The 26589-nt window shown below is 37.3% G+C and overlaps 2 protein-coding genes across 4 annotated transcripts in view; both read right to left on the bottom strand.

Moving 5' to 3' along the window:
• Window positions 1–6315, bottom strand: part of SWAP70 (switching B cell complex subunit SWAP70) — a 65880-nt gene extending 59565 nt beyond the window's left edge. The window contains exons 1-4 of the mRNA XM_026850846.1: window positions 6247–6315; window positions 5851–5884; window positions 1298–1415; window positions 984–1064 (exon numbers count right to left, since the gene is read on the bottom strand). Of these exons, the coding sequence (XP_026706647.1) occupies window positions 984–1064; window positions 1298–1415; window positions 5851–5884; window positions 6247–6315 (302 nt within the window). The remainder of the gene's footprint in view (window positions 1–983; window positions 1065–1297; window positions 1416–5850; window positions 5885–6246) is intronic.
• Window positions 6316–9154: 2839 nt separating this feature from the next.
• Window positions 9155–26589, bottom strand: part of ZNF143 (zinc finger protein 143) — a 44853-nt gene continuing 27418 nt past the window's right edge. For 2 of the 3 annotated variants that reach the window (XM_026850887.1, XM_026850888.1), the window contains 9 exons: window positions 24606–24725; window positions 23509–23584; window positions 21493–21618; window positions 18424–18603; window positions 17070–17297; window positions 15675–15823; window positions 14138–14299; window positions 13168–13314; window positions 9347–9892 (listed from right to left, as the gene is read on the bottom strand). In XM_026850887.1, the coding sequence (XP_026706688.1) occupies window positions 9809–9892; window positions 13168–13314; window positions 14138–14299; window positions 15675–15823; window positions 17070–17297; window positions 18424–18603; window positions 21493–21618; window positions 23509–23584; window positions 24606–24725 (1272 nt within the window). In that variant the 3' untranslated portion in view covers window positions 9347–9808. Of the gene's footprint in view, window positions 9893–13167; window positions 13315–14137; window positions 14300–15674; window positions 15824–17069; window positions 17298–18423; window positions 18604–21492; window positions 21619–23508; window positions 23585–24605; window positions 24726–26589 lie in introns of all 3 variants that reach the window. The other variant, XM_026850886.1, reaches the window with a different exon arrangement.

The raw sequence follows: 26589 nt of genomic DNA, 5'->3' as shown, positions 1-26589 counted from the left end.
GCGGGCATTGTACGGGCGGGGACCCCGCGCTGCCCTTGCGAGGGTGCGGCTCCACGGTTCACGGCTCCCGTTCAGCTGGTGGAGGAGCGCGCAAAGATCTCCGCTCCATGTGTCCGAGAACGATCACTTCTAGGCCACCTAAAGACGGCCTGTTTTAGCTAAACCAAAAAACCAACACGTTCCAAATTATTCATGTGATTTTAAACACGGTCATGAACACAAGAGCCTCAAATATGGCACCCCATGCTCTGAACAGAAACTCCTACAAGACACTTTTAAACAAAGTCTCAACACGACAGATGCGATTTGCAGCAGATGACATCATATAGGCCATTTCCCTAGAGGTACCACATCTTTGTCTTGCAACTTCCATTTTTCATCTTGTACCACCCTGGTTAAACATAACACAACAAACCTGCCAGTCTCTAGCCTGTGCCAACATGTCTTTACAATGAGCCCCTTAGGTGAAGCAGGTTTTACACCCTAAAAAAAAAAAAAAAAAGATTTTTTCCAGCCACAGGAGACCCAAACCACCTGACAAAAGCCAGGTGTGTATCCCTGTTGAGTTTCTCCCTGCTTCCCCCAGGGTCTCTGGGCAGGCATACCATCCCCTGGACATGCAGGCAGCACCAGGGATTGGATTTCCTGAGAGCTGGGGGCACGGGATGTTCAGACCCTGCACACAGACCCTCTTCTGCCAGCCTGCACCCTGGACAGCCTCCTCCCCAAAGCCTACCCTCTCCTCGCCTGAGGACAAAAACCTCATCTGCTGCAAAGGGGACATGCTTACAGAGAGCAGCACTGGGAGTCTGAAAGTTTCAAAGATAACTAAATACCTAAGGCTCAGTCAATAGAAAATAGAAGTTTGTACTTAACCCCGTTTCTCATTTGCTGATCTCCTGCCTCTGGGCCACTGCTCCCTGATGTCCATGGGCAGAATCCTCAGAGGCACCTTTGGACGTGGTTCCAGCTCCTGCAGCCACAGCTGGGGTGCAGACGTTCCCGCTGCTGAAGGGCAGGTTGTGGTCAACAGTGGGACTTGGAGGCCCTTCTCTGCTGTCTTCCTGAAACAGGACACCTGTATCTCCAACAGGTAATTATTTTTAAACAGATTTCCTACTGCGGCCCAAACCAAAAATAACATGTTACTTTCTTACTCCCCTTTTTACATGGGTGCTGTTCACACAACTGCCACTTTTCAAGCCTGTGTGCTTGAAACAGCACAGGGATGCTTGTGTCCCATACTCTACTTCTGCTAGCAATTCCTACTCTTTTGATCTCTTCTGCCTGAAAATACCCATTTATTTGTGGAGAGCTGCCACAGAGGGCAGCACAGCTGTCCCCAACAGCTTTTGCCAGTAACCTGCAGGGACTGAACCAGTAGAACATGGAGACGACTGCCTGTGCCACCAGAACTGTACAAACATAAGAGCATTTTAAATTAATTTGGCTAAGTGGACTGGCCATCAGTATAACTGTACTCACACACACTCCTCGTGCCTACATGGTGAAATAGTTTTGCTTGGAGCTCCATCACTTTGAGACACATGGGTCACTACCCTTTTCTTTTGTAAGGCCTACATGGAAACATTTCTGATTAAATTCACATCTCTCTGTTTTCTTACACTGTCAGTAGCATGAAAACTTAAGACAGGTTTTGCTTTCAGGACAAACAGTTGTGAGCCACAAGAACACAACTGTTTAGATTATGCAAACCTCCTGAAAAATAGTTTCAGAAAACTGAAAGTAGCCCACATAGCCTATGAAAATGGGATTGGGCAGCATTTACAGAGATGCAGCTACACCAAGTCAAGTTCTGTAAACACATTTGGTGTGCAATAATTTAGAATCACAATAATGTCCCGTTAAAAATACTAATTTTTTTAAATTGAAATGCACTGTATAGCAAATACTAACTGAAGCATTCAAGTTTTAGAACAGATGATGTAAGAGAAGGCTATTAAAAAAATACAACCTCCATCTCTTTCTCAGTTAATAACCACAAGGGAGATGCAAAGCAATTCCTAGAGACTCAAAATGTCCCAGTCACTAGCTGTGGCTTGCTTCAGTCATATATGAAGTTAATTTTATTTAAAAAAAGATTAAAGAATTTAAACTTTCAGTAAATCCCTCCCCCTGAAACACCAAATCTGCAGTTTCCTTCCCAAATTCAGCCGAAATATAACTGGTGCTGCGTTGTTTTGTGGAGTCTACAGACACAGGTATTTAGTGAGGGTAAGTGGCAAACTGAAATTCAGAAGCTTTTCTCTATAGAATTTAACTACTGATTTGCTAATCACTGGAACAGCAAGTGGGACAAAATCAAATGCAACAATTCAGAGTTTGTACATAGGAGGAGGCATTTCTGAAGACAGGTACAAGAGGAAAGGAAAAAAAGGAATAGAGAAAGAAAGAAAGAGCAGTAACAATTGTTTAAAAGAAAGTTTATTTCCAAACAGAGAAAATAAAGGGAAGTACTGGAAAATATGTAACTATAACAAAATGTGTCGTTGCTATATAAGGACCACACTCATAAGCTCTACATATGTGCTGTTGTGAATTTGCATCAGTTGTTCTTATGCTGTAATTTGATGGGACCATAAATGGTTGTGTTGAAGATGATTTTCGCACAGAGTGTGTCGACTGTGCTATCCTGTCCACGACGACACCGCTGTAACTAGCGTTAGGAGGCCTGTACACAGCCTAACTAAAAAGCACTGCAGAGCCAACTCCCTCAGACATCACTGCAGGAGGAAAAGAGGCGAGTGGGAAGAGCTCTGTGGGTTTCCACTCCACCATACTCTTCAAGCCAAATTCATCCCAAAATTAATCTGAAGCTGATTAAATTGCATCTTTGAGCCTCTGTATATCTTGCAAACTAAAACTCTGATCCTCCAAATAAAGGTAACAGCATACAGCCTCATGTCCAGGCAATGCTGGACTGGTTTTCCTACAAATGTGAGTGGCTTAAGGGTTTTAAGGATATATTTGCAAAGTTGGCTTCTGTTTCTTTTTTTTTAATACTTGCTTTTAAATTCAAAAAATAAGTGTATCAATCTGGTGCACTGAAGATTGTGCTACCAGAAATACTTATCTGGAGCAGCACACACTCACTGACAAACAGCTGCTTTTAACTAGTTTTCAAGCTCAAGGAAAACCGTTGTTCCCTCTTTTGTGGGTAGCGGGGGAACACAAATAATAATGAATGGGAAAGAAATGGAACAATGGCCAATTTGTCTGCCAGAGGAAACTGCCACAGAAGTGGGTACACTGCCATCTTGTCAGGATTTCCTGCACTTACAAGTTCATCTGCAGTCCCCCAAAACCACTTTGATTAAATTAGAAGAGTTCTGCCAAGAGCTGGATGAAACAAATTCTACATCAGCCAGCATAGTTGTGAAACTATTATGAGTTCATCTTGTGAGAAGAGTAAATGGAGTGAAAAAGCGGAAGAGGAGGAAAGTCAAGTTGCTTATATGAGAAACAGAAACACTACAGCCACCTGTGCCAAGGCTGTTGCTGGAGAATGGAGAGCAGGGACAGATCTGTGTATTTTTTGGCTTTTCACATGGGTTTCAGCAGCTACCTATGGACCAGCGTGCTTGTCACTGGTGCCAGTGACAGTGTTCCAGAGTTCACACAACACCTGGCATGTGCAGGGTTAACGGGTCACTGTGGTAGTGTGCCAACAGGGAGATGTCTCTGTGCCACTGAGAGCTTAAAGGTGAACAGTTTAAAGATTATTTTTACCTGAGCTTGTGCTGCTAACAGCTGCTGTTAAGCTGGCAACCTCTTTTTCTTCATTACAAGGTCCAGAGTTGAATGGGTTCTCCCTCAAAGCTGGACTTTGTGTCCAAAGTCTGTAGTTGATGCCTCCAGTCCTTTTACTCTTTTTAGCCTATAGTCTACATGCAGACAGAGCATTTCTCAAGGATGTATTTACCCAGGAAGTGTAAATATTAACAGCCAGAGAACTAGGTGGAAAACAGAATGGGGAATTTGACAGCACCTAGGATGCCTCCCACAGTAAAGACAGAATTCTGGGCCCAAAATCTGTGAATATAAGGGAAGATCTGAAAATAACTCAGAAATAAGTCATAATATGCACATAAGTCATTAAAAAAGCACAGGTTTTGGCAGGCAGTCACATTCAATTCAGTATTCATCTGTGACTATGACTATGAGAGCTCGTACTCTTAACAGTTTTCAGTGACTCTCTCTTTGCCTGTATGTCTGCATCTTAAGAGTTGAAATCTCTGCTTACAAAGAAAATGGCAAAAAAATCTGTTCCTGAGAGTTGTATCCAGATCAGAAATTCCCTGCAAAACATCCTAAAAGTTGAAGAGAGAGAACAATTGCCATGACTGAAAACAGGTACAATTAGAATGCCCCATTCGTGTGCTGAAGTGAAGTTAAAATGATCAGAATAGAAGTCAAGATTTTGTATCTGCAATTGAAAACCTCAAAATGTCTAACACACAGAAACTACACAGTCACTACAAATTTACCAGTATCACTAACATTTTTCTTTTTTATCCTTCACGGAGCAAGCAAAACCATAAAAGAGGTACTCAGCCTTTTTTCAAATTTACTGCTATTCATTTTAATAATCTCTTATGCATATCATTTAAGGTAAGACATTTTGCAAACATTTTTTAAAGATGCAGGTAAAAAAGATTAAAGTGTAGTAAGGGTTTCAAGAAGCTCAGCCACTTTCTTCCCACTAATACCATCCTCAGGAACCTACATACATTCAAAATCTGTCTCTTACTCTCTTGAACATATCTGTTGAAAAACGAAAAGCAGCTAATCCTATCTGTCCCACAAACCATTCTTGTACTTTATGATTTTTCAGTCATTACAACCTATATTCAAATTTGCATTAGTTCTACACCAAAGCAAAAAGCCCACTGGAGATGCAGCTTTGGAACACTGTAATTTCTCCAGGAGCTTTCTACAGCCATGTGGTAGTTTGTTATGCAAGCAGACCTGCCTCACTATGATACCTGCTCAGAAGTCTCTCAGCCAAATACTACAGAATCAAGCAGTAACATGGTAGAGTCTAAAACTCCTCAGAAAAATAAGTAAAATACAGCAGCCAGTCAACCTAAACGCTGGTGAGGGATTTAAACAAAGGAAAGGTTAAAATGCTGAGGTTTTGACAGTAACATAAGATGTGCTTTTTTTGTTACAGAAAAAATTCCGCAAAATCACTTGTGCCCTGAAAGTTTAAATGTTTGGCCATTCCTTTGAGTAAAATGATTCAAATAATCTAAACAGAACAAAAATAATCCCTATAAAATCTCTTAGTGCTTCAGAACCTGAGATGGATGGCATTTAAGGGGGTCACATTCCCATCAGAAAGAAACATAGGCAGTGTAGGACAAAATGCTTGCTTGTTAATACAAGGTCGTATGTTTATTGGGATAATTAAAAGTCTGCTTTGAATATAACCCTCAGCTGAAAAAGTTTGGTATCACATTCCTGATAAGGTTAGGTGTCAGCCACTTACTGCTAATGGTGATGGTCTAATTAGACTGTTAGATTTTGCTTTGGCCAAGTGAACTTTACTAGCAGAACGAAAATTAGCATCAAAGTAATGTCAAACTGCTGGCAACACCTAAGCTACATTTTAAAACACACATTACAAGAAAAAAATGCTTGTTTCTATGCCTTATTTATAGTTTACTATTTATGACAAAAGAACTAGAAGTGGCTTTTGATTTTCTGGTCTCTTTTCAGAGGGGGTCCAAGCTTTGGAAGATTTTTATCAACAGAGCAAAAAACACTTTTGGGGGTCTGGAGTTCAAATATATACTGCTTTGCAAAAAAAAGAAAGAGTACCCTTACTATCAACAACCAGCTGAAGTTTGAATTTACGTATCTGCAAAGACAAGGCATATGTTAATTTTTATATTTTTCATAACAAAAATGATGCAGGCTGAATGAACATATTTTTAAAGTTCCAAACAACTGTGAAGTAATAGCTGAACAGGACACAAGTTACCCTTCATTTCCAGTCTCTTGAATACCTTACTGCTTAAGAAAATCAGTTTGCTTCCCACCCAACTATTAGTGAAATTCCATCTGTGCTATATTTGAAAATTACACAGACAATTTTCCAGAACATTTATTGTTTCCATTCAATGACAAACTAAGTGTGACTGGAATAGGTTTGTTATAGGGCATTTCTACATCTTAGTAAGCAGAAGCTATGGTCAACCTAAGGTGTGCAAACTGACTAACCTCAACTGCTGTAGTGCTGAAGTTGCCAGATTCAGAAACACTCTTGATCACATCCGAACTCCACACCATCTTTTCCTGGTGGCTAAATACGGATCAAGTAGCATCCTGTCCCTGGGGAAGGCTCCCTGACTGCACTCTGAGAAGTAGACAGCATGCAGAGTGATTTTTCCATGTTCTAGTACAGCATGATCATCACAGAAAACAAAGCATCCAGTTAAAAAGAATTACTCCCGGCAATATTTGAGGGTTAGGAGCTAGGGTAAAGTTTAGGAAGAACTGCCTTCCAAGCTCAGACATCTTGTTTATTTGGACTATCAGCTCTGTCCTTCTCTTGTGTGCGAAGCAGACACTACATGCCTTTTCTCCCATACTGCCTGAAAATCTCTGGTATCGGTCAGCTGATGGGTTGCTGAGATTAATTATACTGTCAGGGATTATGGCTGTTTACAATTTTGTTGTCAGGCTTCAGGATTTACTCATAAAAACACACTCTTCCAGAGTCAGCCAATTCATGTGTGCTTTGGCATTAGCTCTTTAGGTTAAAAACTGTCCTATTGTTATGCATAGTGTGTCTGCCACAATAGGTCATCAGCCTGGAGCACCGAAAATAATTGCCTCTCTCTTCTCACTATCGGGAGAGGCGTTGAACTACAGTAAAGAAAAGCAAAGCACACAGTGGTTGAAAACCTGTAGTAACGTTTAAAAGGGAAAAGTTGACTTAAAAGTCTAGAGAGATTTTGGTTTTATTCCTTTAAGGAAGTTGGTGTAGGCCTGGAATTCAAACCTGAAAGAAAAAATGGCTGGGAATGCTGAAAATGCGTGAGTCAATTTATAAGAGGAAGTGATATACTGATTTGCTTTACTTTATAGGATTCCTCTTTTTACAAATTACTTTCTTCTAATGTGCCAAAGCATTCCCTTTGAGACAGAACTTTCAAAAGAGGAGTAAAATCTATGGAGAAAGGATAGAGATTTCTACTGCCAAACACCCAATCCTTTCTGTCATATTCTGTTTCTTCCTCCTGAAATACTCTTCACCAATATTCTATCTAACCTGATCTTTTCCTGTCTAATCTCCCCTACAGGTCCTGCCGACATCAACACACAGCATCAGTTTACCAAAACAGCTTCTTCCACTCTGGTCCGAGTGGAAGCACGATGGAAAAAATCACACAGGTCTCTCCACTCTGAAAGCAAGTCTAGTACGAATACATCCCTCACAGCTAAGCTGCATGTAATCACCTCAGCTTGTCCTCAGACACTAAGCAGTCTAAATCAGTCTGGCTTATTTATTCAGCAAGTATGTTTTCCTTTATAGTGGTAGCTATCATAGCATAACGTGGAAGCACAACCTCTGACTTGGGAGTTTTGCAAGAATAACTGGTAAAATACCAGTAAGAGAATAATTTTAAAAATACTGCAGCTTTTCCTGACTGAGCTAGTTCTGAATGCCTTGCAGGCAAACGTACTAGTATGAAAGAGGAAAGAATACTCAAATTTTTACAGTGGTCAAAAAATGTCCTGGGAAATGAGAAGAAGTAAGAACTGAAGTTATTTCTTTGCTAAATCAAAACCACCATTCCAGACACCGTTTCCAGAAACTATCAGCAATGAAATTTAAGAAAAAAGCCCTTAAACATTCATGTCAAATGATACATCTTTAATTTCTAAAAGATGATAAGTACTAAGAAACTGATCTAGTTGACAGGCAATTAATCCTCCTTGCATAGTACATTTATCTCCATGGGATATCAAGAATTACAACACTTCAGGAAAATTGGCACCTAAGTGAGCAAGCAGCCTCAATCCTATACAAAAGTTACAATCTCAGTGTTTCCAAGGTTTACTCTGTAATGCATCCAGAGAACAATCTTTGCTTTGTCCACATCTATCCCACAATACTGTATTCTTTCACTGGACTTTTCAGTTGGCCATCTGTATGAAAAACATAAAAGGCTGCAACCCACACTGATACAGTAATTCACAATGAATTAGCTTCTTTCTATTCAAACTTGGCCTTTCTGAGGTCAAATACCTCATGGTACATAGTTAGGAACTTTATTTTTTTAAGGAAAATGTGTACCTCACAAACTTATAGAATGATTACTTGATTAACACTTCATCCAGAAGATGTTTAATCCTTCCCTGGAAAAGGTAATAGGTGAAGCTTCAGGTTCAGAAGTGCTCTTGACACTCATCTAAAATAAGCACTGAATCTTATATGAACCTCCCCAAATTTTGACTTGCTTAATAAGCTTACTAACAAGACAAGAATAAAGACACTTTTTCATATAAAAAAAAAATTAAGTTGCATTTTACTGTGTTAGACATATCTACAACGGATTTTCTTCCTTTACCAAATAAGTGAAGAGGAGCATTGTACTTACGTCAACATTAATTAATCCCTTTTTTCTAGTAGCCTGTGTCCTGATTTTCAAAAGCACTGATTATCAGCATATCCTAAGTATTGAATGGTAGCAGCAGGCACTCAGAACTGTTGAAAATAGACTATTAGCACTTGTACTTATGCTGCAAATGCAGATTTGAAAATATTCCTCTTGAAAACAAGTAGTTTATTTTTTAGTCATAATTGGTTGACTTATTACTATTTTAATCATTCTTGTAGTGTTTTAGAATGTTTAAAGTAACTATTAACACTAATTACTTAATACACTATAGTGGATTATGATCGAAATTAATGTCAAAAATTTAAGTTTATGATAAATAGACTTTGGAAAAATTTATACAAGGCCATAAATAAATAATTTTAACTTCAGTCTCATTAAAAAGTAAAACAGTACGTCACACAACAATATCATCCTATCTAGACAATACAATCTTGCTATATTTTATTGCATAATAATTTGAGAGTATCATCTTAAGTAAAACATGTAAAGAAACAAAATCATTAGATTTATTTCCTTTAATATTGAACAACCAAAGTTTCTTCTTTGTACATAATCCAATTTAAAGATAATATGGTTAGCACTTCCAGCATTAACAGCCTGTATTTACAATGAATGAGATGCGGTGGATAATCTAAAGAGTACTCAAAAGCAAATCAAAATTCGAAGATTTACAGTAGGCTCAAAATCCAAGACTCTTCCATTTATGGAATGCAATTTAAAAGGCTTTGTCATCCTTATTACTTGTAAGGGTTCCTGAAATGATTATATTTAATGGTATTTTTAACATTTGAAATCTTCTGTAATGCCTTCATTATTTGTACATGACATTAAAAATGAATTCCAATGCTTCTATTTAACTTTTCACTTGCTTGTAGACCAGTCTGAAATCTGATGAAAGTATAACAAGGAAATTTACTATATAATCCTAATTCCATATTCCTGAATATACAACTGTTGGAAGTAGATGGTGTCAGTCCATTCCAAGGGTTATGTACACAAAACTTACAAAATGTTCTTTGCTCTTGCATAAAATGTGTACACAGTATCAATGAGCGGAGAACTTCAAAGTTTTTATGGGTTGCTGCTGGCATGGACCTTTGTTGATTGAAAATAAAATACCTTTCACTCTATTGTTCTGGTAGCAGTTTTAGAAGTTAATCATCAATCCCTGGTGTTTCACCCTGTTGTATTCTGGAGGCTATTCTAATGGCTTCTTCCAGAGACTGCTGCTCTCCAAGCTGAAACAAATGCATTTAAATATAAATAAATCCGAAATGTTACATATGGATATAAATGTGTAAAAAACAGAAACAAAAAGATGAAACCAAAGATATGGAAACAGATCAATACTTTAGTGTGAATAAGTGTGATCAATAATGTCACACCTCTCCTGGGTAATATATACTAGCACCTATCTAATCAGCATGACAATTAAGATAGCTTCTGATAGCAGATTGAACTGAGTTTCTATGTATCTACCGAATACATTTTCTTCAAAGAACTGCATGGTAAACACATTTCATGACATACAAACTAGATGATATTTCAACTTGGCAGACATAACAAAGCTAAGATAAAGCTTTCAAAAGCCATGGTGGCTGTTGTATTACTGTTTAACACTGGTAAAGCAAACAGACATCTTCATTTTTCTTAACTCTCTTGCAGAAAGTCAGCTCTTTGGAACACCATATGACAATGTATATAAAAAGTGTCTACTTATTGCAGAATCCTGACTATATAAAAAAGCAGTCATGATGACACTGTTCGATTCTACAGTAGTTCAGAGAGGAAATTATCTCGTAGTTGCAACTACAAAGCCATCGGTGTATCTGGCGCTGTCAGAAGCAACATCAACCGACTCTGAATAAAGACAATTGGTCACAATTTTGGGAAAGACTCCATGGAGTTTTATAACATATACACCATGAACATACATCCAGTGATGGGGACACTGAAGACAACCTCAACCTAACAAAAACATAAAGCTGGCCATTACCTATTAGCTCGGGAGAAAGATGTATGAGAGTGTGAAAAGTAAAATCAGATTATTTGACAAATGGGTAGACCTAGTCGGACAGTTCTAAATATCACTTGTAACTTGTTTTTACAGTCACTGGATATCACATTCCGGAGCCACTCAAATCCAGAAGAGATCTGTTACCACCTCCTTAGGACTTCAATCTATCAGGCTACTGGCTTTAACAGTATTTAGAAAACAAATGGATTCATTTGCTAGTATCGAAGTAGAAAAGAGAAACAATCAAGAACTCAGGAAGAATCAACAATAATTTAACTTTGATTTCTCTCTCTTCTGTTTGTATTGTATATTTTAAGTTTAATTAATATAAAGATACTTCACCAAAAGCTTCAATGCTGGTAACAAGAGAGGGGCATGTGCAGTGTGCCTATGTTTTCCTTTAATTCGAAGGACACAATGCTGAGGGGGCAAGTTACTTTTTCTTCCTTCCTCTCATGCAGACAATTGGCTTATGATATGCTTTCCCTTACATGCAGTTTTGATTACTGTCAACTTAGCTCAAAAGACAAGAATTCAGAATTAAGAGTTTCTTAACTATTAGCATCTGACCTGCTATTTTGCATTTAACAAAGGAGAAAATAACAATCTCTCATTTCTGCTTGAAGATATTAACACAATTCCTTTCAATCTGATCTCTTAAGAGAGTACCATGCATACCTACACTTAAGACTGCAGCATTAATCCTGAGACTCAAATGTCAAATGTTTTGATCTCATAGTAGTTTCAGCAAATATGAAGTTTGAAGGAACCAGACTTAAACTGCTGTTACATGCAAAGTATATTTTACCCCTTAGAAATGAAATTTTTGACTGCATTTTTGACATTTCCTTTTCTATTTGCAGCTATTTCCAAGAACCTTCCAACAACACATATTAACTTCCACTGCTCAATACCAATTTGTTTAGAAACTCTTTCAAGCATCTCCTCTGCATAGCCACACTGCTGTTTCTCTATATTGGTATTAGTCAGAGCTAAGGCCCATCATGCAAACCATACTCACAACAGTTGCATATAGTTAGCTCCCTTTGAAATTCATAGTGTGTATGACATCCATGAAAATTATCTTCCTCCTAATATACACACACGTATATACACACACGTATATACACACACGTATATACACACACGTATATACACACACGTATATACACATATATCTATATCTATCTATATATCTATATCTCTCTATATATATATATGAAAGTATACTGTTTCAGGACGTATGGGTCCTGTGATTTTCAACGTTCTCTGGAACAAAATGTGTGTCTGTGGTGATACCCAGACAATAGGATCAAACCCACAAAAAGTGTTGAGTCCCAATGCCACAGTAGATCTGAATACAAAAGTAGCTTCATTACATTCCCACTGGACATTTATCCACATAGTTAAGCACGGAATGAAGAGGGCTATGAGGTGGACCAAAAGTGTTAGGCACTTTGCAGGACAGATACTACTATGCAATCCCGAATTTAAACTAATTCAACTCCTTCTATGTCATACTGATTTTAAAATTGGCTTCTGTCACTGGAGTGTCAATTTCCCTGAGATCCTTCAGTCATTTAAATGACATTATAGTCAATGGTCAAATAAAGAGATGGATTTTTAAAATAAGGAATCTTTCAGATTTAAAATTTCCAAAAGCTTCTATTAGTCTACCATCATATCATATGTAACAAAAACCCCAAACAAAACAAACCCACAGAGTTAATTTAATGTTTGACTAAGGTAGCATATTTCTTCTAGAAGTTTTGTTCAACATTCCATCCAGTCAAGCCAAGCTTCCCTCTGAATAAACTGTTGATGAAAATGCTTGTTTAGGTTTTGGTTACTTTCTAGATAAAAGCTTAATTTGTGATTGGTTTCCACCTTCTTTTAAATTAGCCCAATTTAAACTAAACTCTTTCATACCTGGAAATTACTCTTTCATTACAGCATTTGGAAATGTGAGGAACTATTTACAGAGACTGCTACTTGCACTGTGCTGGCTTGACACACAAACAGAAGGTTAGTATTTCCAGAGATTTCTGATTAATCTTTCTATGTAACTCTTTACATTTTTTCACTATTAGGATTTTAAGGTTCATAAATTCAGCAATTTTTATCTGTTGTAAGTTCAGAGCAATTTAGCCTTGAGAGTTTGGCTTTATATGTATCAGTTCTATATGTAATGCTGAAGGATGAATGAAAGTGCTTTTCCACTGAAAACCTGTGACTCCATGAACGACTCAGTTGACCTGAAGGTTGGCCCTCCCCTAACCTCCCCCTTTTTTGGAAGTTCTACAAGTAGATTTGGAAAATCATGTGCTTTTTAGTCCTCTTCCTAATCCTATATATTATTTAAAGTCTGAGATAATATGATTATGGACTAATACGATTATTTTTTCAGGGGAGCCAACCTTCAAATCATGTTGCTACATGACTACGAGCTTCCGGCTCTGGAAGAAACACTCAAAAAATCATTTATCACCATCTCACCTGTACTGCAATTTGTGTTCCATTGGATGTAGCCAACAATGTAACAGGTCTAGTTTCTGTAGTCACTAAATGGTGCCCATGTTGCTGATGTCCCATTTCAGATGAGGCACTATGAAATGCTGCTAAGTCTTGAGCCACTATAGCAACCTTCAAAACCAGAGGAAGAGAATCAACAGGATGACAGATCTGTTACTGATCTCATACAACGGTTATCTTCAAAGTTAGAGTTAAATTTGAAGCTGTAATGATTCCTAAGCATGAACTATCGTGCAAAAGCAAAATTTTTTAAGGAGGGTTGCAATCATTGTGTTCTCAAAGTTATCTGTTACCTCTCAAAGTATAAATATCTTCAGAATTGCATGGAAGTTCAATAAATGTACCTTTAAGCCTGTGATTAGTTACCCATACAGAGCACAGTGATTAGTAAGTATCTTAATTTTCATGTGGTGCATTTTTAGAACAGTGGAATGCATTTTAACTTAAAGATTAAGAATTCTATCACTATATTTCTACTAAAAAAGCTACTGTATGTGTATATTAAAACCAAAACTGTAAATATATAGTTAAACAAGTTTTTCCCTCTCTGCAATAAATTACAATCCCATAACATTAAGTGATAAAGTTACAGTTGATACTGGATTCTAGTCTTAGCTCTGCCACTCATTTACTATGTGACTTTGGGGAAAACACACACCATTTCTAGGTCTTATTTTACATACACCTAAATGAAATACTGTACTGGTACCTCAGAATTTTTTCTTGGTGCCTAATTATTGTTTGTAAAACATTCTGCCATATGTTGATGCAAAGGAGTAGAACACATCACACTTACGAGGAGAATGCTATGGTCAAACCTTGAAAACCACTTTACTTAGATAATTCTATGTGAATAACAGAACTGTGATGGCTTAGTTGCCTATTTTATATCATCTTATAAAGGAAGATTACACATGTACACAGGATATCTTACCTGCTGTCCTTCAGTGCCTTCTGCAGTAACCATCGCTACGGAATGTGTTCCTGCAGAAGAGATGACAGCATCATGGGCAGGGACTGTGATGGTGGTGCCATCTTGTGTTACCATAGTGATGGTATTGCCAATGGCCTGCATATCTGCCTGGGATATGTTGACCTGAAACACAAAATAATTCCTGAAGTTAAAAAAGAAGGTTTGATTGCAGCTGAAGTCAGACCCGAGTCTTAACTTTTGGCAACATAAGATATATTTTTAAGTAAGGTTTGAAAAAAATGATGATGTGCGTTTGAAGTATAACAGTAGTTATCAAAGAAATTCCTGATAGTTGATTCAGCAGGAATGCTCCTGCTGGATCAATTTCTTAATTTGAAACAAAGCGTTTAGCAATTCAGAACAAGAAGGAAACTTGTTCATAATTAGCAGGAAAAGATATTTAAAGTCATGTTAACAAGTAACGACATACTGGCCAGAAGGTCTAGTAGCCATTATTCCACTTCCTAACCAGCATGCTCACACATTCCTTCAGAACCACTGTTACTCTTTGGCCAAGTCCCCATCTTAGACAAAGAGCCTTTATCGCATTCATCTTACTGATTGGGATCTAATATTCCATGACCTTTCACACTTACCTGTTCACAGAAATAAAATGACGGCTCTCAGTACTAAGATAAAGGATGCACACTTGCCCCCAGAGTCTACAACTCCATGTTAGTCAGATCATATCCCAAATAACTGCATGATAGGTTATCTACGCATGTGTCTTACATAATGGACAATGTGACTCAAGGCAGTACCACCTGATATACTTTTATCTTAATGGAATTACTAAAGAGACCTGTAAGGGCTTAGAATTTAAACCTCGAATAAACATTTCATAAAAAAATAATTATATAATTTACTGATCTCTCCAGTATAAATGCATCAGGGCATCAGATATGTGATTTAATGTCCGATTTACAAAGTAATAAAACATCCCAGAACTAAAGTCAAGCTGAAGGATAATTTAAATAAATGCAAGAACTCCATGTCAAGGCTTCTACACACCCTCATTTTAGAGATTAAAAATGCCAGTTACTTAGTATTGCTGGAATGTTCAGGGCTGGCAGTATAACAGTACCCTTTAATATTTCATTTCCAGTTTTAATTTAGAAGATATTTTTCATACGCTACTGGCATTTCAGCTACCTTTCCAGCTGAGATATAAACTTTTCCCCGTATGCCTTCCGATATATCGCCATAGCTAAACAAGAGAGTTCTGCTGAAATCCCCTCCCAATGAAATTTCATATGTAATCCTTAAAAAATATATCCATAGGAAATTTTAAGTGGAGGTAGAACCAAAGCATTCATTATCCTCTTGTTTATGGAGACCCAACTCTAAACATATCCTGATCCAGCTCTAAATAAGCTTCTTTTCTTAAGAAACCCATATACATATTTATCAAGAATCCTAACTGATTTTAGAAAGCATACGTAATATCTGCCGCAATTGTCAACATATTTGTCAGCTCTTTAACACCATGGTTACTTACATGTTGTGTTCCATCCTGGGATATTAGTGCTACTTGTTGACCTAACCCTGACTGAGTAACTGTAGCAACCTGTGCAGAAATTACATCTTCTCCCTCTACACCCGTCACATATGTTATCTGGGATCCTTTGAGAACATCTTCACCTTGACCTATTTAATAGAAAGAAGGCAAGAGGGTAGTTTACATACTCTAAATGCTGTCAGGAAAGCAAATGACAAAGATTAAGTGCCAGCCTGGTTTGAAGGTTTTAAACACTCCAAAGAAAAATTTTAATGGAAAGATGAGAAAAATCAAAAAAAGAAAGATACCAAAATCAAGTCAGAAAGTCTGTTGTTTTGGGAACACGGGGTATAATCTTTTAGCAATGAGTTTTAACACACTTAAACACTACACAAAGAAATTATACATGTAGTTTATATGCAAATATTAAAATGGTGACAAACATTTCCAAATCATTCATTAAATGCTGACCTCTCCATATGAGAGGTTCAATGCAAGCACAACTAGCAGCTTCTTACAAGTTATTAATTAACAAACATATAGAAGAACAGTGATGCCTTTGTGTGAAGATTTAAGTTCACTATCTTAATAAATGTTTAACCTTAGCAAATTTATCTTATCATTCCCTTAAAAGAAGGGATTAGACTATAGCAAATCTTCTTGAGATGCATTCAGTGCAGTTTCCCACATACATGTTATAAAACAAATTTTCTTACCAAAAAGAGCTTCGCATTTTCAATCAAATCTAAAAATCACAATTTGACAAGTGGTATTTGTCATACCACAGTACTTCCTTCAGTCTTTTACAGGCATAGAATTCAATATTCATGATACCATGAAAAATATATTCTAAGGAGTATTGTAGCACATGAGTTTATTTTCTTCTTTGCCTCTAGGACACTTTACAGAAACTGCTATTAACCACAGTGAAACAGCTGTGCTGAAAATCAGGGTGCTGCAAAGACAGATTTTTTTTCCTTTTCTCAAGGAAATGCCTTTCCTCCTGCATAAAAGACCATATAACACCAACCATGGTGTTACACATACTCTTAAAAAAATCCAGAAGAAAAATCCAGTAGGTTGCAAACACAAACATTTTAGACTTGCACAGGTCCCTTCCCATATTCACATTTATAGGAGTTTTGCTGGGACTGCAACTCAAATTTCTCTTATCCCCAGGACTGCTATAAATGAGTTTATGATCTGGTCAATTACTCTCCCAGTTTCTGTTTACAAGTTGACTACCACACTAGAAAGCCCTACAAATATGTTAAATAACTTCATTAAGTACTTCAGATTTTTATCTATGCTTTCATTTCCTTAGCTATAAAAAACCCAGCAAAATATTACCCAGCCCATTTTTTTTACAAGAGATTCAAAGACTGAAACTCTAACCTGGAGGTGGCTCAAAAAAAGCCTCTTGTTCTTCTTCAATGGGCTCTGTGTCATTGTGTGCTGTCCGCTTGTGCATAGCAAGTGTAGAAATCTGCTTGTATGTTTTTCCACAGTGATTACAGTTATACGGTTTGGAATGAGTATGTACAACATGATGTTTGTATAAACTGGAATACTCTGTAAAACGTTTATCACACCCAGGAACTGTACAGACATAGGGCTTCTCCCCTGTATTGAAAGACAAAAGGAATAAAGATAAATTTATCCAGGACACACAGAAAAAATGGTCAACAAATGATATTTAGTGACACATCTTCACTACCAACCATACTTCAATTTCAAATGCAGCAGTGAAGCTCAAGCTCACAAAGTTTATCGATGCAGCCTCTCACTGTTTTGTTTTTTTTTTAAAAAAACCCCCCACACTACTGCCAGTGAAGTTGGGCCCTTTATTCTCCCTATCATTCCATCTAAAACATCCTTCTGATGAGGACAGGATACATGCTGAAAGCTGTTATGTCAGTTTGATATTGATTGAGAATTTTTTTCTTTTATTACTGGAAGCCCCATACCTTTCCTCACTGATAAGGTATGTCAATACACTAGTACAGTTTCACTTTTGAGTCTTTTAAGCTCTGAAGAAATCTATAGGAAGCATATGTTTAAACAATTACAGTTTGATGTAACACCACTTTTCATTTAAAAATCAATGAAACAAATGTCCAGATTACATTATAAACTAAAAAGGTAATTTGAGATACAAAACATACCTCTATGAAACTTTGTTCTTCTGTAAAAATGTAAGGCTACCAAGATGATATGGCTATCGCTGGCTTTTACTTTTTAGAACTTCTGAATTTGTGCTGATTATTTCAGCTCACTAACCCTGCCAATCAAGTTGGATAAGTATTTTCACCTCTGTCTATAAAAAGGTTTTGACGACCACTCCAGCAGCAAGGAAAATACAGCTAGCATGGAAGGATGCTCACAGTGGTGAGCCAAGTCAAGCTCAGACTTGCGCTTTACTGTTATTTAAGAAACAACTCACAATAGAAGCAAGCCCCAGAACCATATTAAGGATTGAGCACAATGTCCACTGAAGACAAGTTTTTTCATTTGTTTTATAGAACACTGTATCCAAACCAAAATTATTCTGCCTTGACAGCAATGCAGGAAACCTAACTGCTTAACTATCCTCAGCTGACAGGAGACAGGGCCCAAACAAAACTACCAAGCCAGGTCACGTAAACATGACTATGCAATTACAAGGCACCAAAACAGTGTTCTCAGGGGGAATGACACAGCCTCTCCCAAGCAGATTACACTTCAAAATACAAAACATTGCTCATTATACCTGTGTGTATCCTCACATGATTCTTATAGTTAGTTGCACTGGCAAAAGCTCTCCCACATCCTGGCTCTGTACAGTAATAAGGCCTTTCGCCTGTATGTGTCCTGATGTGAACCTTTCTAATATTAGATGTTGTGAATGACCTGCCACATCCTTCAAATGGACATTTAAAGGGCCTTTCACCTGAAAAAAAAGAAAAGGTACACACACACAAGTTATAAAAGAACAAAAATCCTAAAGTTACAAGACTGAATGTAGGAATCTAAAGCTACCTACTTCTCTCTCTTTGAGACCCTCAGTCAGAAATACCATGAACATGGAGTATTCTACTGTTTAGCCAAAACTGGCAAAATTCAGGAAAATCATACAATGTGTAAGCTAAATTATAAAGCATTTAGATTAGTACTTTATGATGTATAAAACAGACTCAGTTGCTTGGATTAGCTTCCACACTGTTCATATTCTAACATGTATTTAGCATCCCTCCAATCATAATACATACGTTATCCAAAACAAGTATGTCATGCCATTTGTACATTTGTCAACTGAAATTCATAAATGAAAAAATACCTTCATGATTTAGCATATAACCAAGATACAAATGGATTAGTAAAACTCATAAAAAGCACTTAACTTTGCACGAGAACCACTAACTTTCTAAAGAGACAGCCCTGAAACTTGTTTCAAACCCTAAAACGAAAGCAATCACAAGTACAGATTCTTTTAAAAATAAGACTATCTCTGCAATATAATTTAAGCACAATAACTTCCATCACTGCACCAAAGCATTTCACCATGAACACTAGATAAGGTCAGCCCCTGTCTAATACCCCTGACCCTTCAGATCTATCAAAGCACACAGAGGGGAAGAGTGAAGGGGGTTAACTGGAGAAGTTCGAGCCACCTGATGTGCTATCCTGCTGTAATTTCACACTTCCTACAGCTAAGTACATTCCACCCACTGTACTGCTTACCAAAGAGAAGAATCTGAGAGTAAAAGAGGACAGATTACCACTGCAGATACATTAAATACTTGGGAGACAGAAATAAAAAACAAAGTCCTGATAGAGACATTAATACCACAAAACTCCAAAGTAGTTAGCTCCTTGGCAGAAGAAACTATAATTCACTCCTTAGCACAGCCATTTCGGGAAGGTTTTTCAGCTTCCTGCCAAGGCAGTGTGCGTGTATTAAGCGTACACGCCTCAGTGTTGTGTTACCACGGCTCCCCTAATCCTTGCTTCAGCACAGGACCTTAAATCATGCCTGAAAGTAGCAGGGTTGCAGAGTCAACCCCGCCCAACAACAGACCCGGCATTAGAACCGAAAACATATTGCTCCTAAAGAATGTCCTCAAGAATGTCACCCAACCGGTTGGTGAAGAGAGCCTTTAAGTTTCTAATGTACTTGTTAGAAAAACGACTTGTTTCCAGATGACTCAGATTTCTAGCACTAGAAATGCAGAGCAAGTCAGACGCCTTCAAACCCTACCCCACAGCAGCTATGGAACCATCCACACCGGCTTTTCTGATACCAAAGTAGTATGACTAGGGACGTCATGGAGGAACCCGAGGTAAGCATTTCATGGCAACAGAAAGTGAGGCTGGACTGCCACTGAAAGAGAGGGAAAAATCACTCTTGGCTAAAACAGGCATGAAATGCAGAAAGCACTAACCCTGCTCTACATGATAAAAGAACTAAAAGGTTTCAGAGCCATGGGAGAGAGTGGGCAGAGCCCAGACTTGCCTCCATCAGGTGCACTGTTGCAGCTTGCACAGGGTATGAGCACACACTGCTCCATCCATCTGCACAAAGGACCTGGTGAAATTATCTTCTCATTCTCTGGCTTCCTGCAACTACTCATAAATCTAAAAAAAGACACTGCCGAACTCTGATTTTATTATTAACATTGTTCTAGTGGGTGAATGGCCACATAGGGCTGGCTCAAATCTGTTGTCTCAACTGCTAAATTAGATTAAAACAATTAAATTACCATACAACTTCTATGGCCACAAAGTAGTAATGAAAACAGTCTACAGCTAATCAAGTTTTTGTACATACTACAAAAATACTTCCGTTCATAGTCTGTACTTGATGTACTACATAACATCAAACAGTTCTCTTCCAGAACTGAAAACAGATGACTCCTATGTCTTCATCCTAATGACCAATTTAACACCAGGATAACACTAATCCCAACAGACTGCCTTTGAATACAGAAATCCAGGAAAGCAGAATGATCTTAATCTTGACTTTTTATATTTTTTATTGCGTGCTTTTATTTCCCACACGCACTGTTCTTTTCAACCTGAGGAAAACCTATTTCTTTTGTTCTTTTTTACTCCAAGATTCAGAAAGTTCAGTGGAAAAACCTGGTGTTCTAGCAGAGAAGTAAATCTACTTCATGGAATAGGTTAGCAAGTGATAGATTATTCTTCCTCCATTTCAGAAGCAAAGGAGGCATCGTGCAACTTTACACATGTGTGCACCCATAAAAGTTTTGCAGAGTGTAGTGTATGCTGTCTAGAATTTGTGTTTTGGCTTTCAGATGAATCTCTTTTGTCAAAATGTAAGATTTGTGGGTTTATGCATTTGAAAGTTTTAGTAACAGTTGGTTTTCTATTAGTTTTATTCATTTTTCTGCTGCAAGAAGAGAAAGGAGAACAGGATAACAACAAGCTCCAAACTACCAACCTTCGTGAAGCTGGCATGCGAGTTATCTTAAAGTACCCAAACTTAAGAACACCAATGCCATTTCTAAAAGGCAAACCATGTTATTGAGGAAAAATTCCTTGTTCTGTTACAGCTGCAAATGAAACTGTAAAGGCACCAGGTAACTCAGTGTCAGTGTGATACACTGCAGTGGCAGTATGAACGCTTCAGCACTTCTCCCAAGAAAAGCATGTTAGATTTACAGTAAATGCTTACCATCCTGAAATGCTGCTGAGCTCACTGGGCTTTGGAAAGGGAATATACACAGGCTGATTTCGTAAGTATAAAGTCACAGAATGATCAAAGAGAAAAAAAACCACCTAAGAGAATTAACAAAAAAGTAATGGTGGATAATAGTACCTGTGTGGGTTCGGATATGTTTCTGCAGGTCTCCTGAAGTCTTGAATGATTTGGTGCAATTTTCTTCTGTGCACCGATAAGGCTTTTCACCAGTGTGTGTTCGGACATGACTTTTTAAACCATACCCTGAAGATCAAACAGGATGTTATAATAGTATTAACACAACATTAGGATACTCATAAACCATCGCCATCAAAAGCTGTGTTTGCCATTTCAATCAGGAAGCTCCCTGATGAGTAAAATTTGCTGTTTCACTCTTCACAAGCTCTTCATTCTAACATACAGAGCAGCGGAACTCTAGACACAGATTAGAAATTCTTTCATCCTTAATTTATGAAGGAAATACACTTCCATAATGCTTCCCCTTCCCTTCAAAAGCATAAACTGTAGTGATTATAACATGGACAAATACTTATTTTTTCTTCTGAAGAATGTGTATGCTTTGTATTCCATCTGTTTTTTATCTCCTACCACTACTGTCATGAAAATGACATTTAATTATTTGCTCATATAAAAATCAGTATCATTAATGAAGTCAGCAATAAAAGCTCTACTGCTATCTGGGCTCTAAATTGTTCAAATTATTTTAAATGAAATTATTAACACTACCACATATATAGGTGCCAGCTAACAGCAGTCATGAACACTCGTTGCCTTTAAGATTACTTTTAAGAACACATCAAAAACTCGACCAGTCTAAAGTGATCTTTGGATCAGGCCCTCTGTAAATTATTTTGCAAAAAGCATTTTCTAAAAATTTTCCTTTCTGCACTTCCTTGAAAAGATGGTGGCTAGAGAACCCTGAAACAGCTATTTTAGAAAATGAGCTTGAATTTTACTGGTCTCCACAAGGGATGTATATATCTGCAAAATAAAGTAACAGTCTGTAAGAAGATGGCACCTGCTTTAGTTTCACAGTGTGTTCTCACTACATCCCTAAAACAGCTGAAATGCCTATTTTTGACGTTTTTTAAAAAACATGAAGAATGTCTACCAAGTAAGAATTAATTAATGTTTAGCATCTAAACCAAACTCAATTTCATGATCCAAACCAGGAGAGTTCTTAATATTTAAACTAAGAACATTTGGTACTTAAAATGAACTTTATCAGAGGTAAGGATTGCTGAACTACAGTGGTACAATGGCTCTGACCACAAATACAGTATTGATAGATAAACAGCTGTTTATAGCCATACATCAGTCTGTTGCAATGAAAGAGAATATTTAATTATTTAGTTCTGAAATCCCTTTACAAACACTACGGAATTAAACTCAGGTGCAACCTTTTAAGTGTTGCTTCTCTTTTGAGCTTCCTCAGCAGCATTTTTTTTTGCTTGTTTCTATTCAGAGAAACAGTATTAAATGTATTAGATCAATTATTTTTAAAAACCTTAGCTTTTTTTTAAAAAATAAAATAACTTTTCCAAGCATCATACTAATTTACATTCAAAATAAAAGAATAAATTTGAAAGAAGTTTTGCTCTTTAAATTTCTTCCATGTTTCATTCTTCAGAATTGTATTTTGCACCATCAAGTTAAATCTCAGGGAGAGCACCATATATGAACAGAGTAGTCTAAAGTTCACTTCACGATAAATATCATTCTTTGATATAAATTCAATGAAGAACATTTAAAACAGCATCTTCCATCAAAGTTCTTTTCAAGTTTGGAACAGAAGATCAGGTATTTAGCCAAAAAGTTCAGCTTCTTATTATCACCTCATTTAACATACACATTTAGTTTCTTAAGCATATTTTTTCAACATAAAATCTGACTGTAGCATGACAGGTGAAGAGCGAGGCAAAGCATCAAGTATTTCACCTCCTTCCTTTTTCCATAACAAGAGTTAAATCCTCTGTCCTTTCTACATGCTATGCTAGTGGAAATGGTGACATTTTTTTTTTTTTCAGCTCTCCTAACCAAGTTCTTTACTCAGCAGTTTAATAAAACGCAGTATTCAAAACTTATTTTACACAAGCACTAACAAGTTGTAGGAGCTAGTCTACAAAAGATTACCTGTTGCAAAAGCTTTGCCACATCCAGGATGTTCACACTGATATGGTCTGTCTCCTGTGTGTGACCTTTCATGTACCTGTCAAGACATCCAATACAGACTTACTGAAAAGTTGTATCTGATTACTTCAACACAGAAAGTTATTCTCAAACACAATATATTTAAATTTTCTTCCAAAGATTCACATTCAAGTGTCTTATTTTTGTCAGTGATTAAAAAAGTAATGAAAATGGTAACAATGTTTTCCCTAAAAGTAAATGTATCTCTTTCCAAGGTCTAACCTGATCCTTTCAGTCAGTTTTGCACAAACCATTTCTGTAAATACACACAGCGTTGCCATAGTGCAACTACATTAAAGACAGGGTGCAAACATGCCTCAGAGCCCACTCTCTATCTGATTTTTGACTCCACCGAGTGCTCCTAATGATCCTTTTATACTGCAGAAAACCTCTACGGCAAGGACACCATTTTAACACATAATCCACAGTCAATTACTCACTGCCTCCAGAGTGTTTTGACAGAGACAAGGCAGCACTGCAAGGACTTTACCTCATCAGCAAGTGATTATCTCAGCCTGAGCTGGAATGTGAACATCTCTACACCCTTACTGTTTCAGTAATTCCTTTACTTAATTCAAAAAAGGAAGAGAATTGAGAAGTTGCCACCTGTAAAGAAAAGATGTTCCAGCTTTTCACTTTGAATGCTGGATTGAAGCGTTAAACTTTGTATTATGATGGTAAAAGCTTTCAAAAATTTGAGTTTTTGAATGATCATGCATATACATAAAGCATATAAAGTGAACACTGGATTTCAGAATTTCTGTGACACTGTTGGTAGAAATTATCTCACAAGAGATTTCTCACATGCTGGCAATATAGGAGCCTAAGAGAAATCCCACACCTACATCTATCCAGAATACAATGCAAAAATCAGCTGAGCACCTGGGACAACCAATTATTGTGAAATCAATCCAATAAACGTTTGACAAAACAGCATAATTGCGACTGACTCTCTGTTAATTTCTGTCACTTTTAACCACATAATCTGTCGAAAAAAATCATGCTTGCCAAGTAACAATGCTCATTTTACATCTCATCACCTTAAGATGGTGGGCTGTTGTGTACAGTTTTCCACAGCCATCATAATCACAGCGAAAGGCTTTCTCTCCACTCTGCTGAGATTTTGCAGTCACTCTTGTTCCATGTCCTTGCAAGACAATCTTAATTTGAAAAAAAAAACCAAAAAACAACCCACAATGAATCAGAAAACGGATCACACACTTTACTTTGCTATCAAGTCAGAGCTGATTCTGACAGGTTTCTTTTGTCTCTCTTTGCTATACCATGTATTTTTTAGTCCTCAATAAATAAGTAAAAAGCAGTTCTAATGAAACTGTAAAACGTATTTACTTGTAGCTAGCAAATTTAAATGCATGCATTAATTAGCCAAATAACAACAAAGTGAAAAATAATACGAAATATCAAGCCAGTGGTAAAATGACCAAATTAGTAGACAGAAGAGGCATAGATTACATCTAAGGCACTGGATCCCAAGGGAGATAAACCATAAATCAGACCACCTTCAAAGGTAAGTTCATCAAAGGCCAAACAATAATTAAATCCACTTATAATGAGAACTTTTTGAAAATTAAGGAAAGCATTTTGTACTTTGTCAGTGATGCATGTGTTTTGATCAAACTAACTGAAGCAATCTGAGCTAGGTTCTACCCTCTGGGATGACAGAATAGGAAAATATACAGAATAGCTTTGCGATGCAACTTAAACTCCTTTTAAAGGCTTCTTCATACACTAATATGTAAGAAACAGTCATACTGAATCATACATTATGACTGAAGAGGAAGAAACCCAACTGTAAAAATTCTGATACAACTGAATGCAAAGTAATTGAGACTATTTTAAAAGGTCTATATCCTTCTTTTAAACTATCCATCTTTTATTACAGATTCAATTCCATTCTGAATTGTCAAAAGAACATTTCACAGAATGCATGAGGTGGGCAGGCACCTGCATCCAGCATTCACATTTTTAACTAATTCTTCTTAGTAAGTACAAGGTCTAGCAAAGTGTCTCCCCTCAGCAGCTGCTCAGTAACCTGCTTTAGGTTCCAATTGCCTGCCATCCCTGAACTCCAGAAACCTCCTGGATTTCATATGACTTGTTGTGATGCTCTTCCAGCAGACACCAGGGTGGTTAGAATCCCCACAAGGTTGTGGACCTGTGAACATGAGACTTCTTCCAGTTGTCTGAATAGCACCTCATCTACTTTTTCCTGATCAGGCACTCTGTAGCAGACAGTCACCACAATGTCACCCACACTGGTCTGCCAACTAATGTTGACCCTTCGGCTACTTACTGGCTCATCACCCATCCCAAAACAGAGCCCTGTGCAGTCCTGCTGTTTTCTCACACGAAGGGCACCTCGCCCCCCCTCCCCGTTTGGCCTCATTAAAAAGCCTGTATCCATTCACTACAGCACTCCAGTCATCTGAACTATTCTGCCACATCTCCCTCATCCCAACGAGACTGTAGCCCTCAGACTTCTAATTCCTCATTCAGATAGATCAGAAAGTGGACTGCAAACAACTTTCCTACAGATTCTTTAGGGGAGATGAAGTTACCTGTTCCCTTCAGACTGTCCGAAGACTAAAGATGCAAAACTGATAAGAAACTTTGAATCAACTGTAATGTACAACACCACCACTTCAGAAAAGCTTCTCAGGAACCATGGGGAAAAACAACCTCATGAATAAAGAAAACTCATCACTAACAATATTGTTTAACCTATGATACCATTAATCACAGAAATCACTTCAATACATTAAGAATCATGAAAACAATGCTTGGTTGAGCACATTCACTTAATCATTTTTTGATTTGTTTTTTTCTCTTGGTAAACCTGCTAGTATTTCTTTGCTATTTCATCATGTAAAAATACGTATATTGTTGCTAAGATCTACTCTGAAGCTGAAGTATGGCAAAGTTTAAAAGAAAATTAAAACAATTCTATATCAGTGTGTTATTTCGAGTATCTGTAAGGAAATAACCAGATACAATTTTACCAAT

Source organism: Athene cunicularia (assembly GCF_003259725.1).
Source record: "Athene cunicularia isolate RWA chromosome 5 unlocalized genomic scaffold, athCun1 chr5_part3, whole genome shotgun sequence".
Classification (NCBI taxonomy): Eukaryota; Metazoa; Chordata; class Aves; order Strigiformes; family Strigidae; genus Athene; species Athene cunicularia.
Note: the sequence above shows the minus strand (reverse complement) of the source record. Positions and strands in the feature narration are given on the sequence as shown.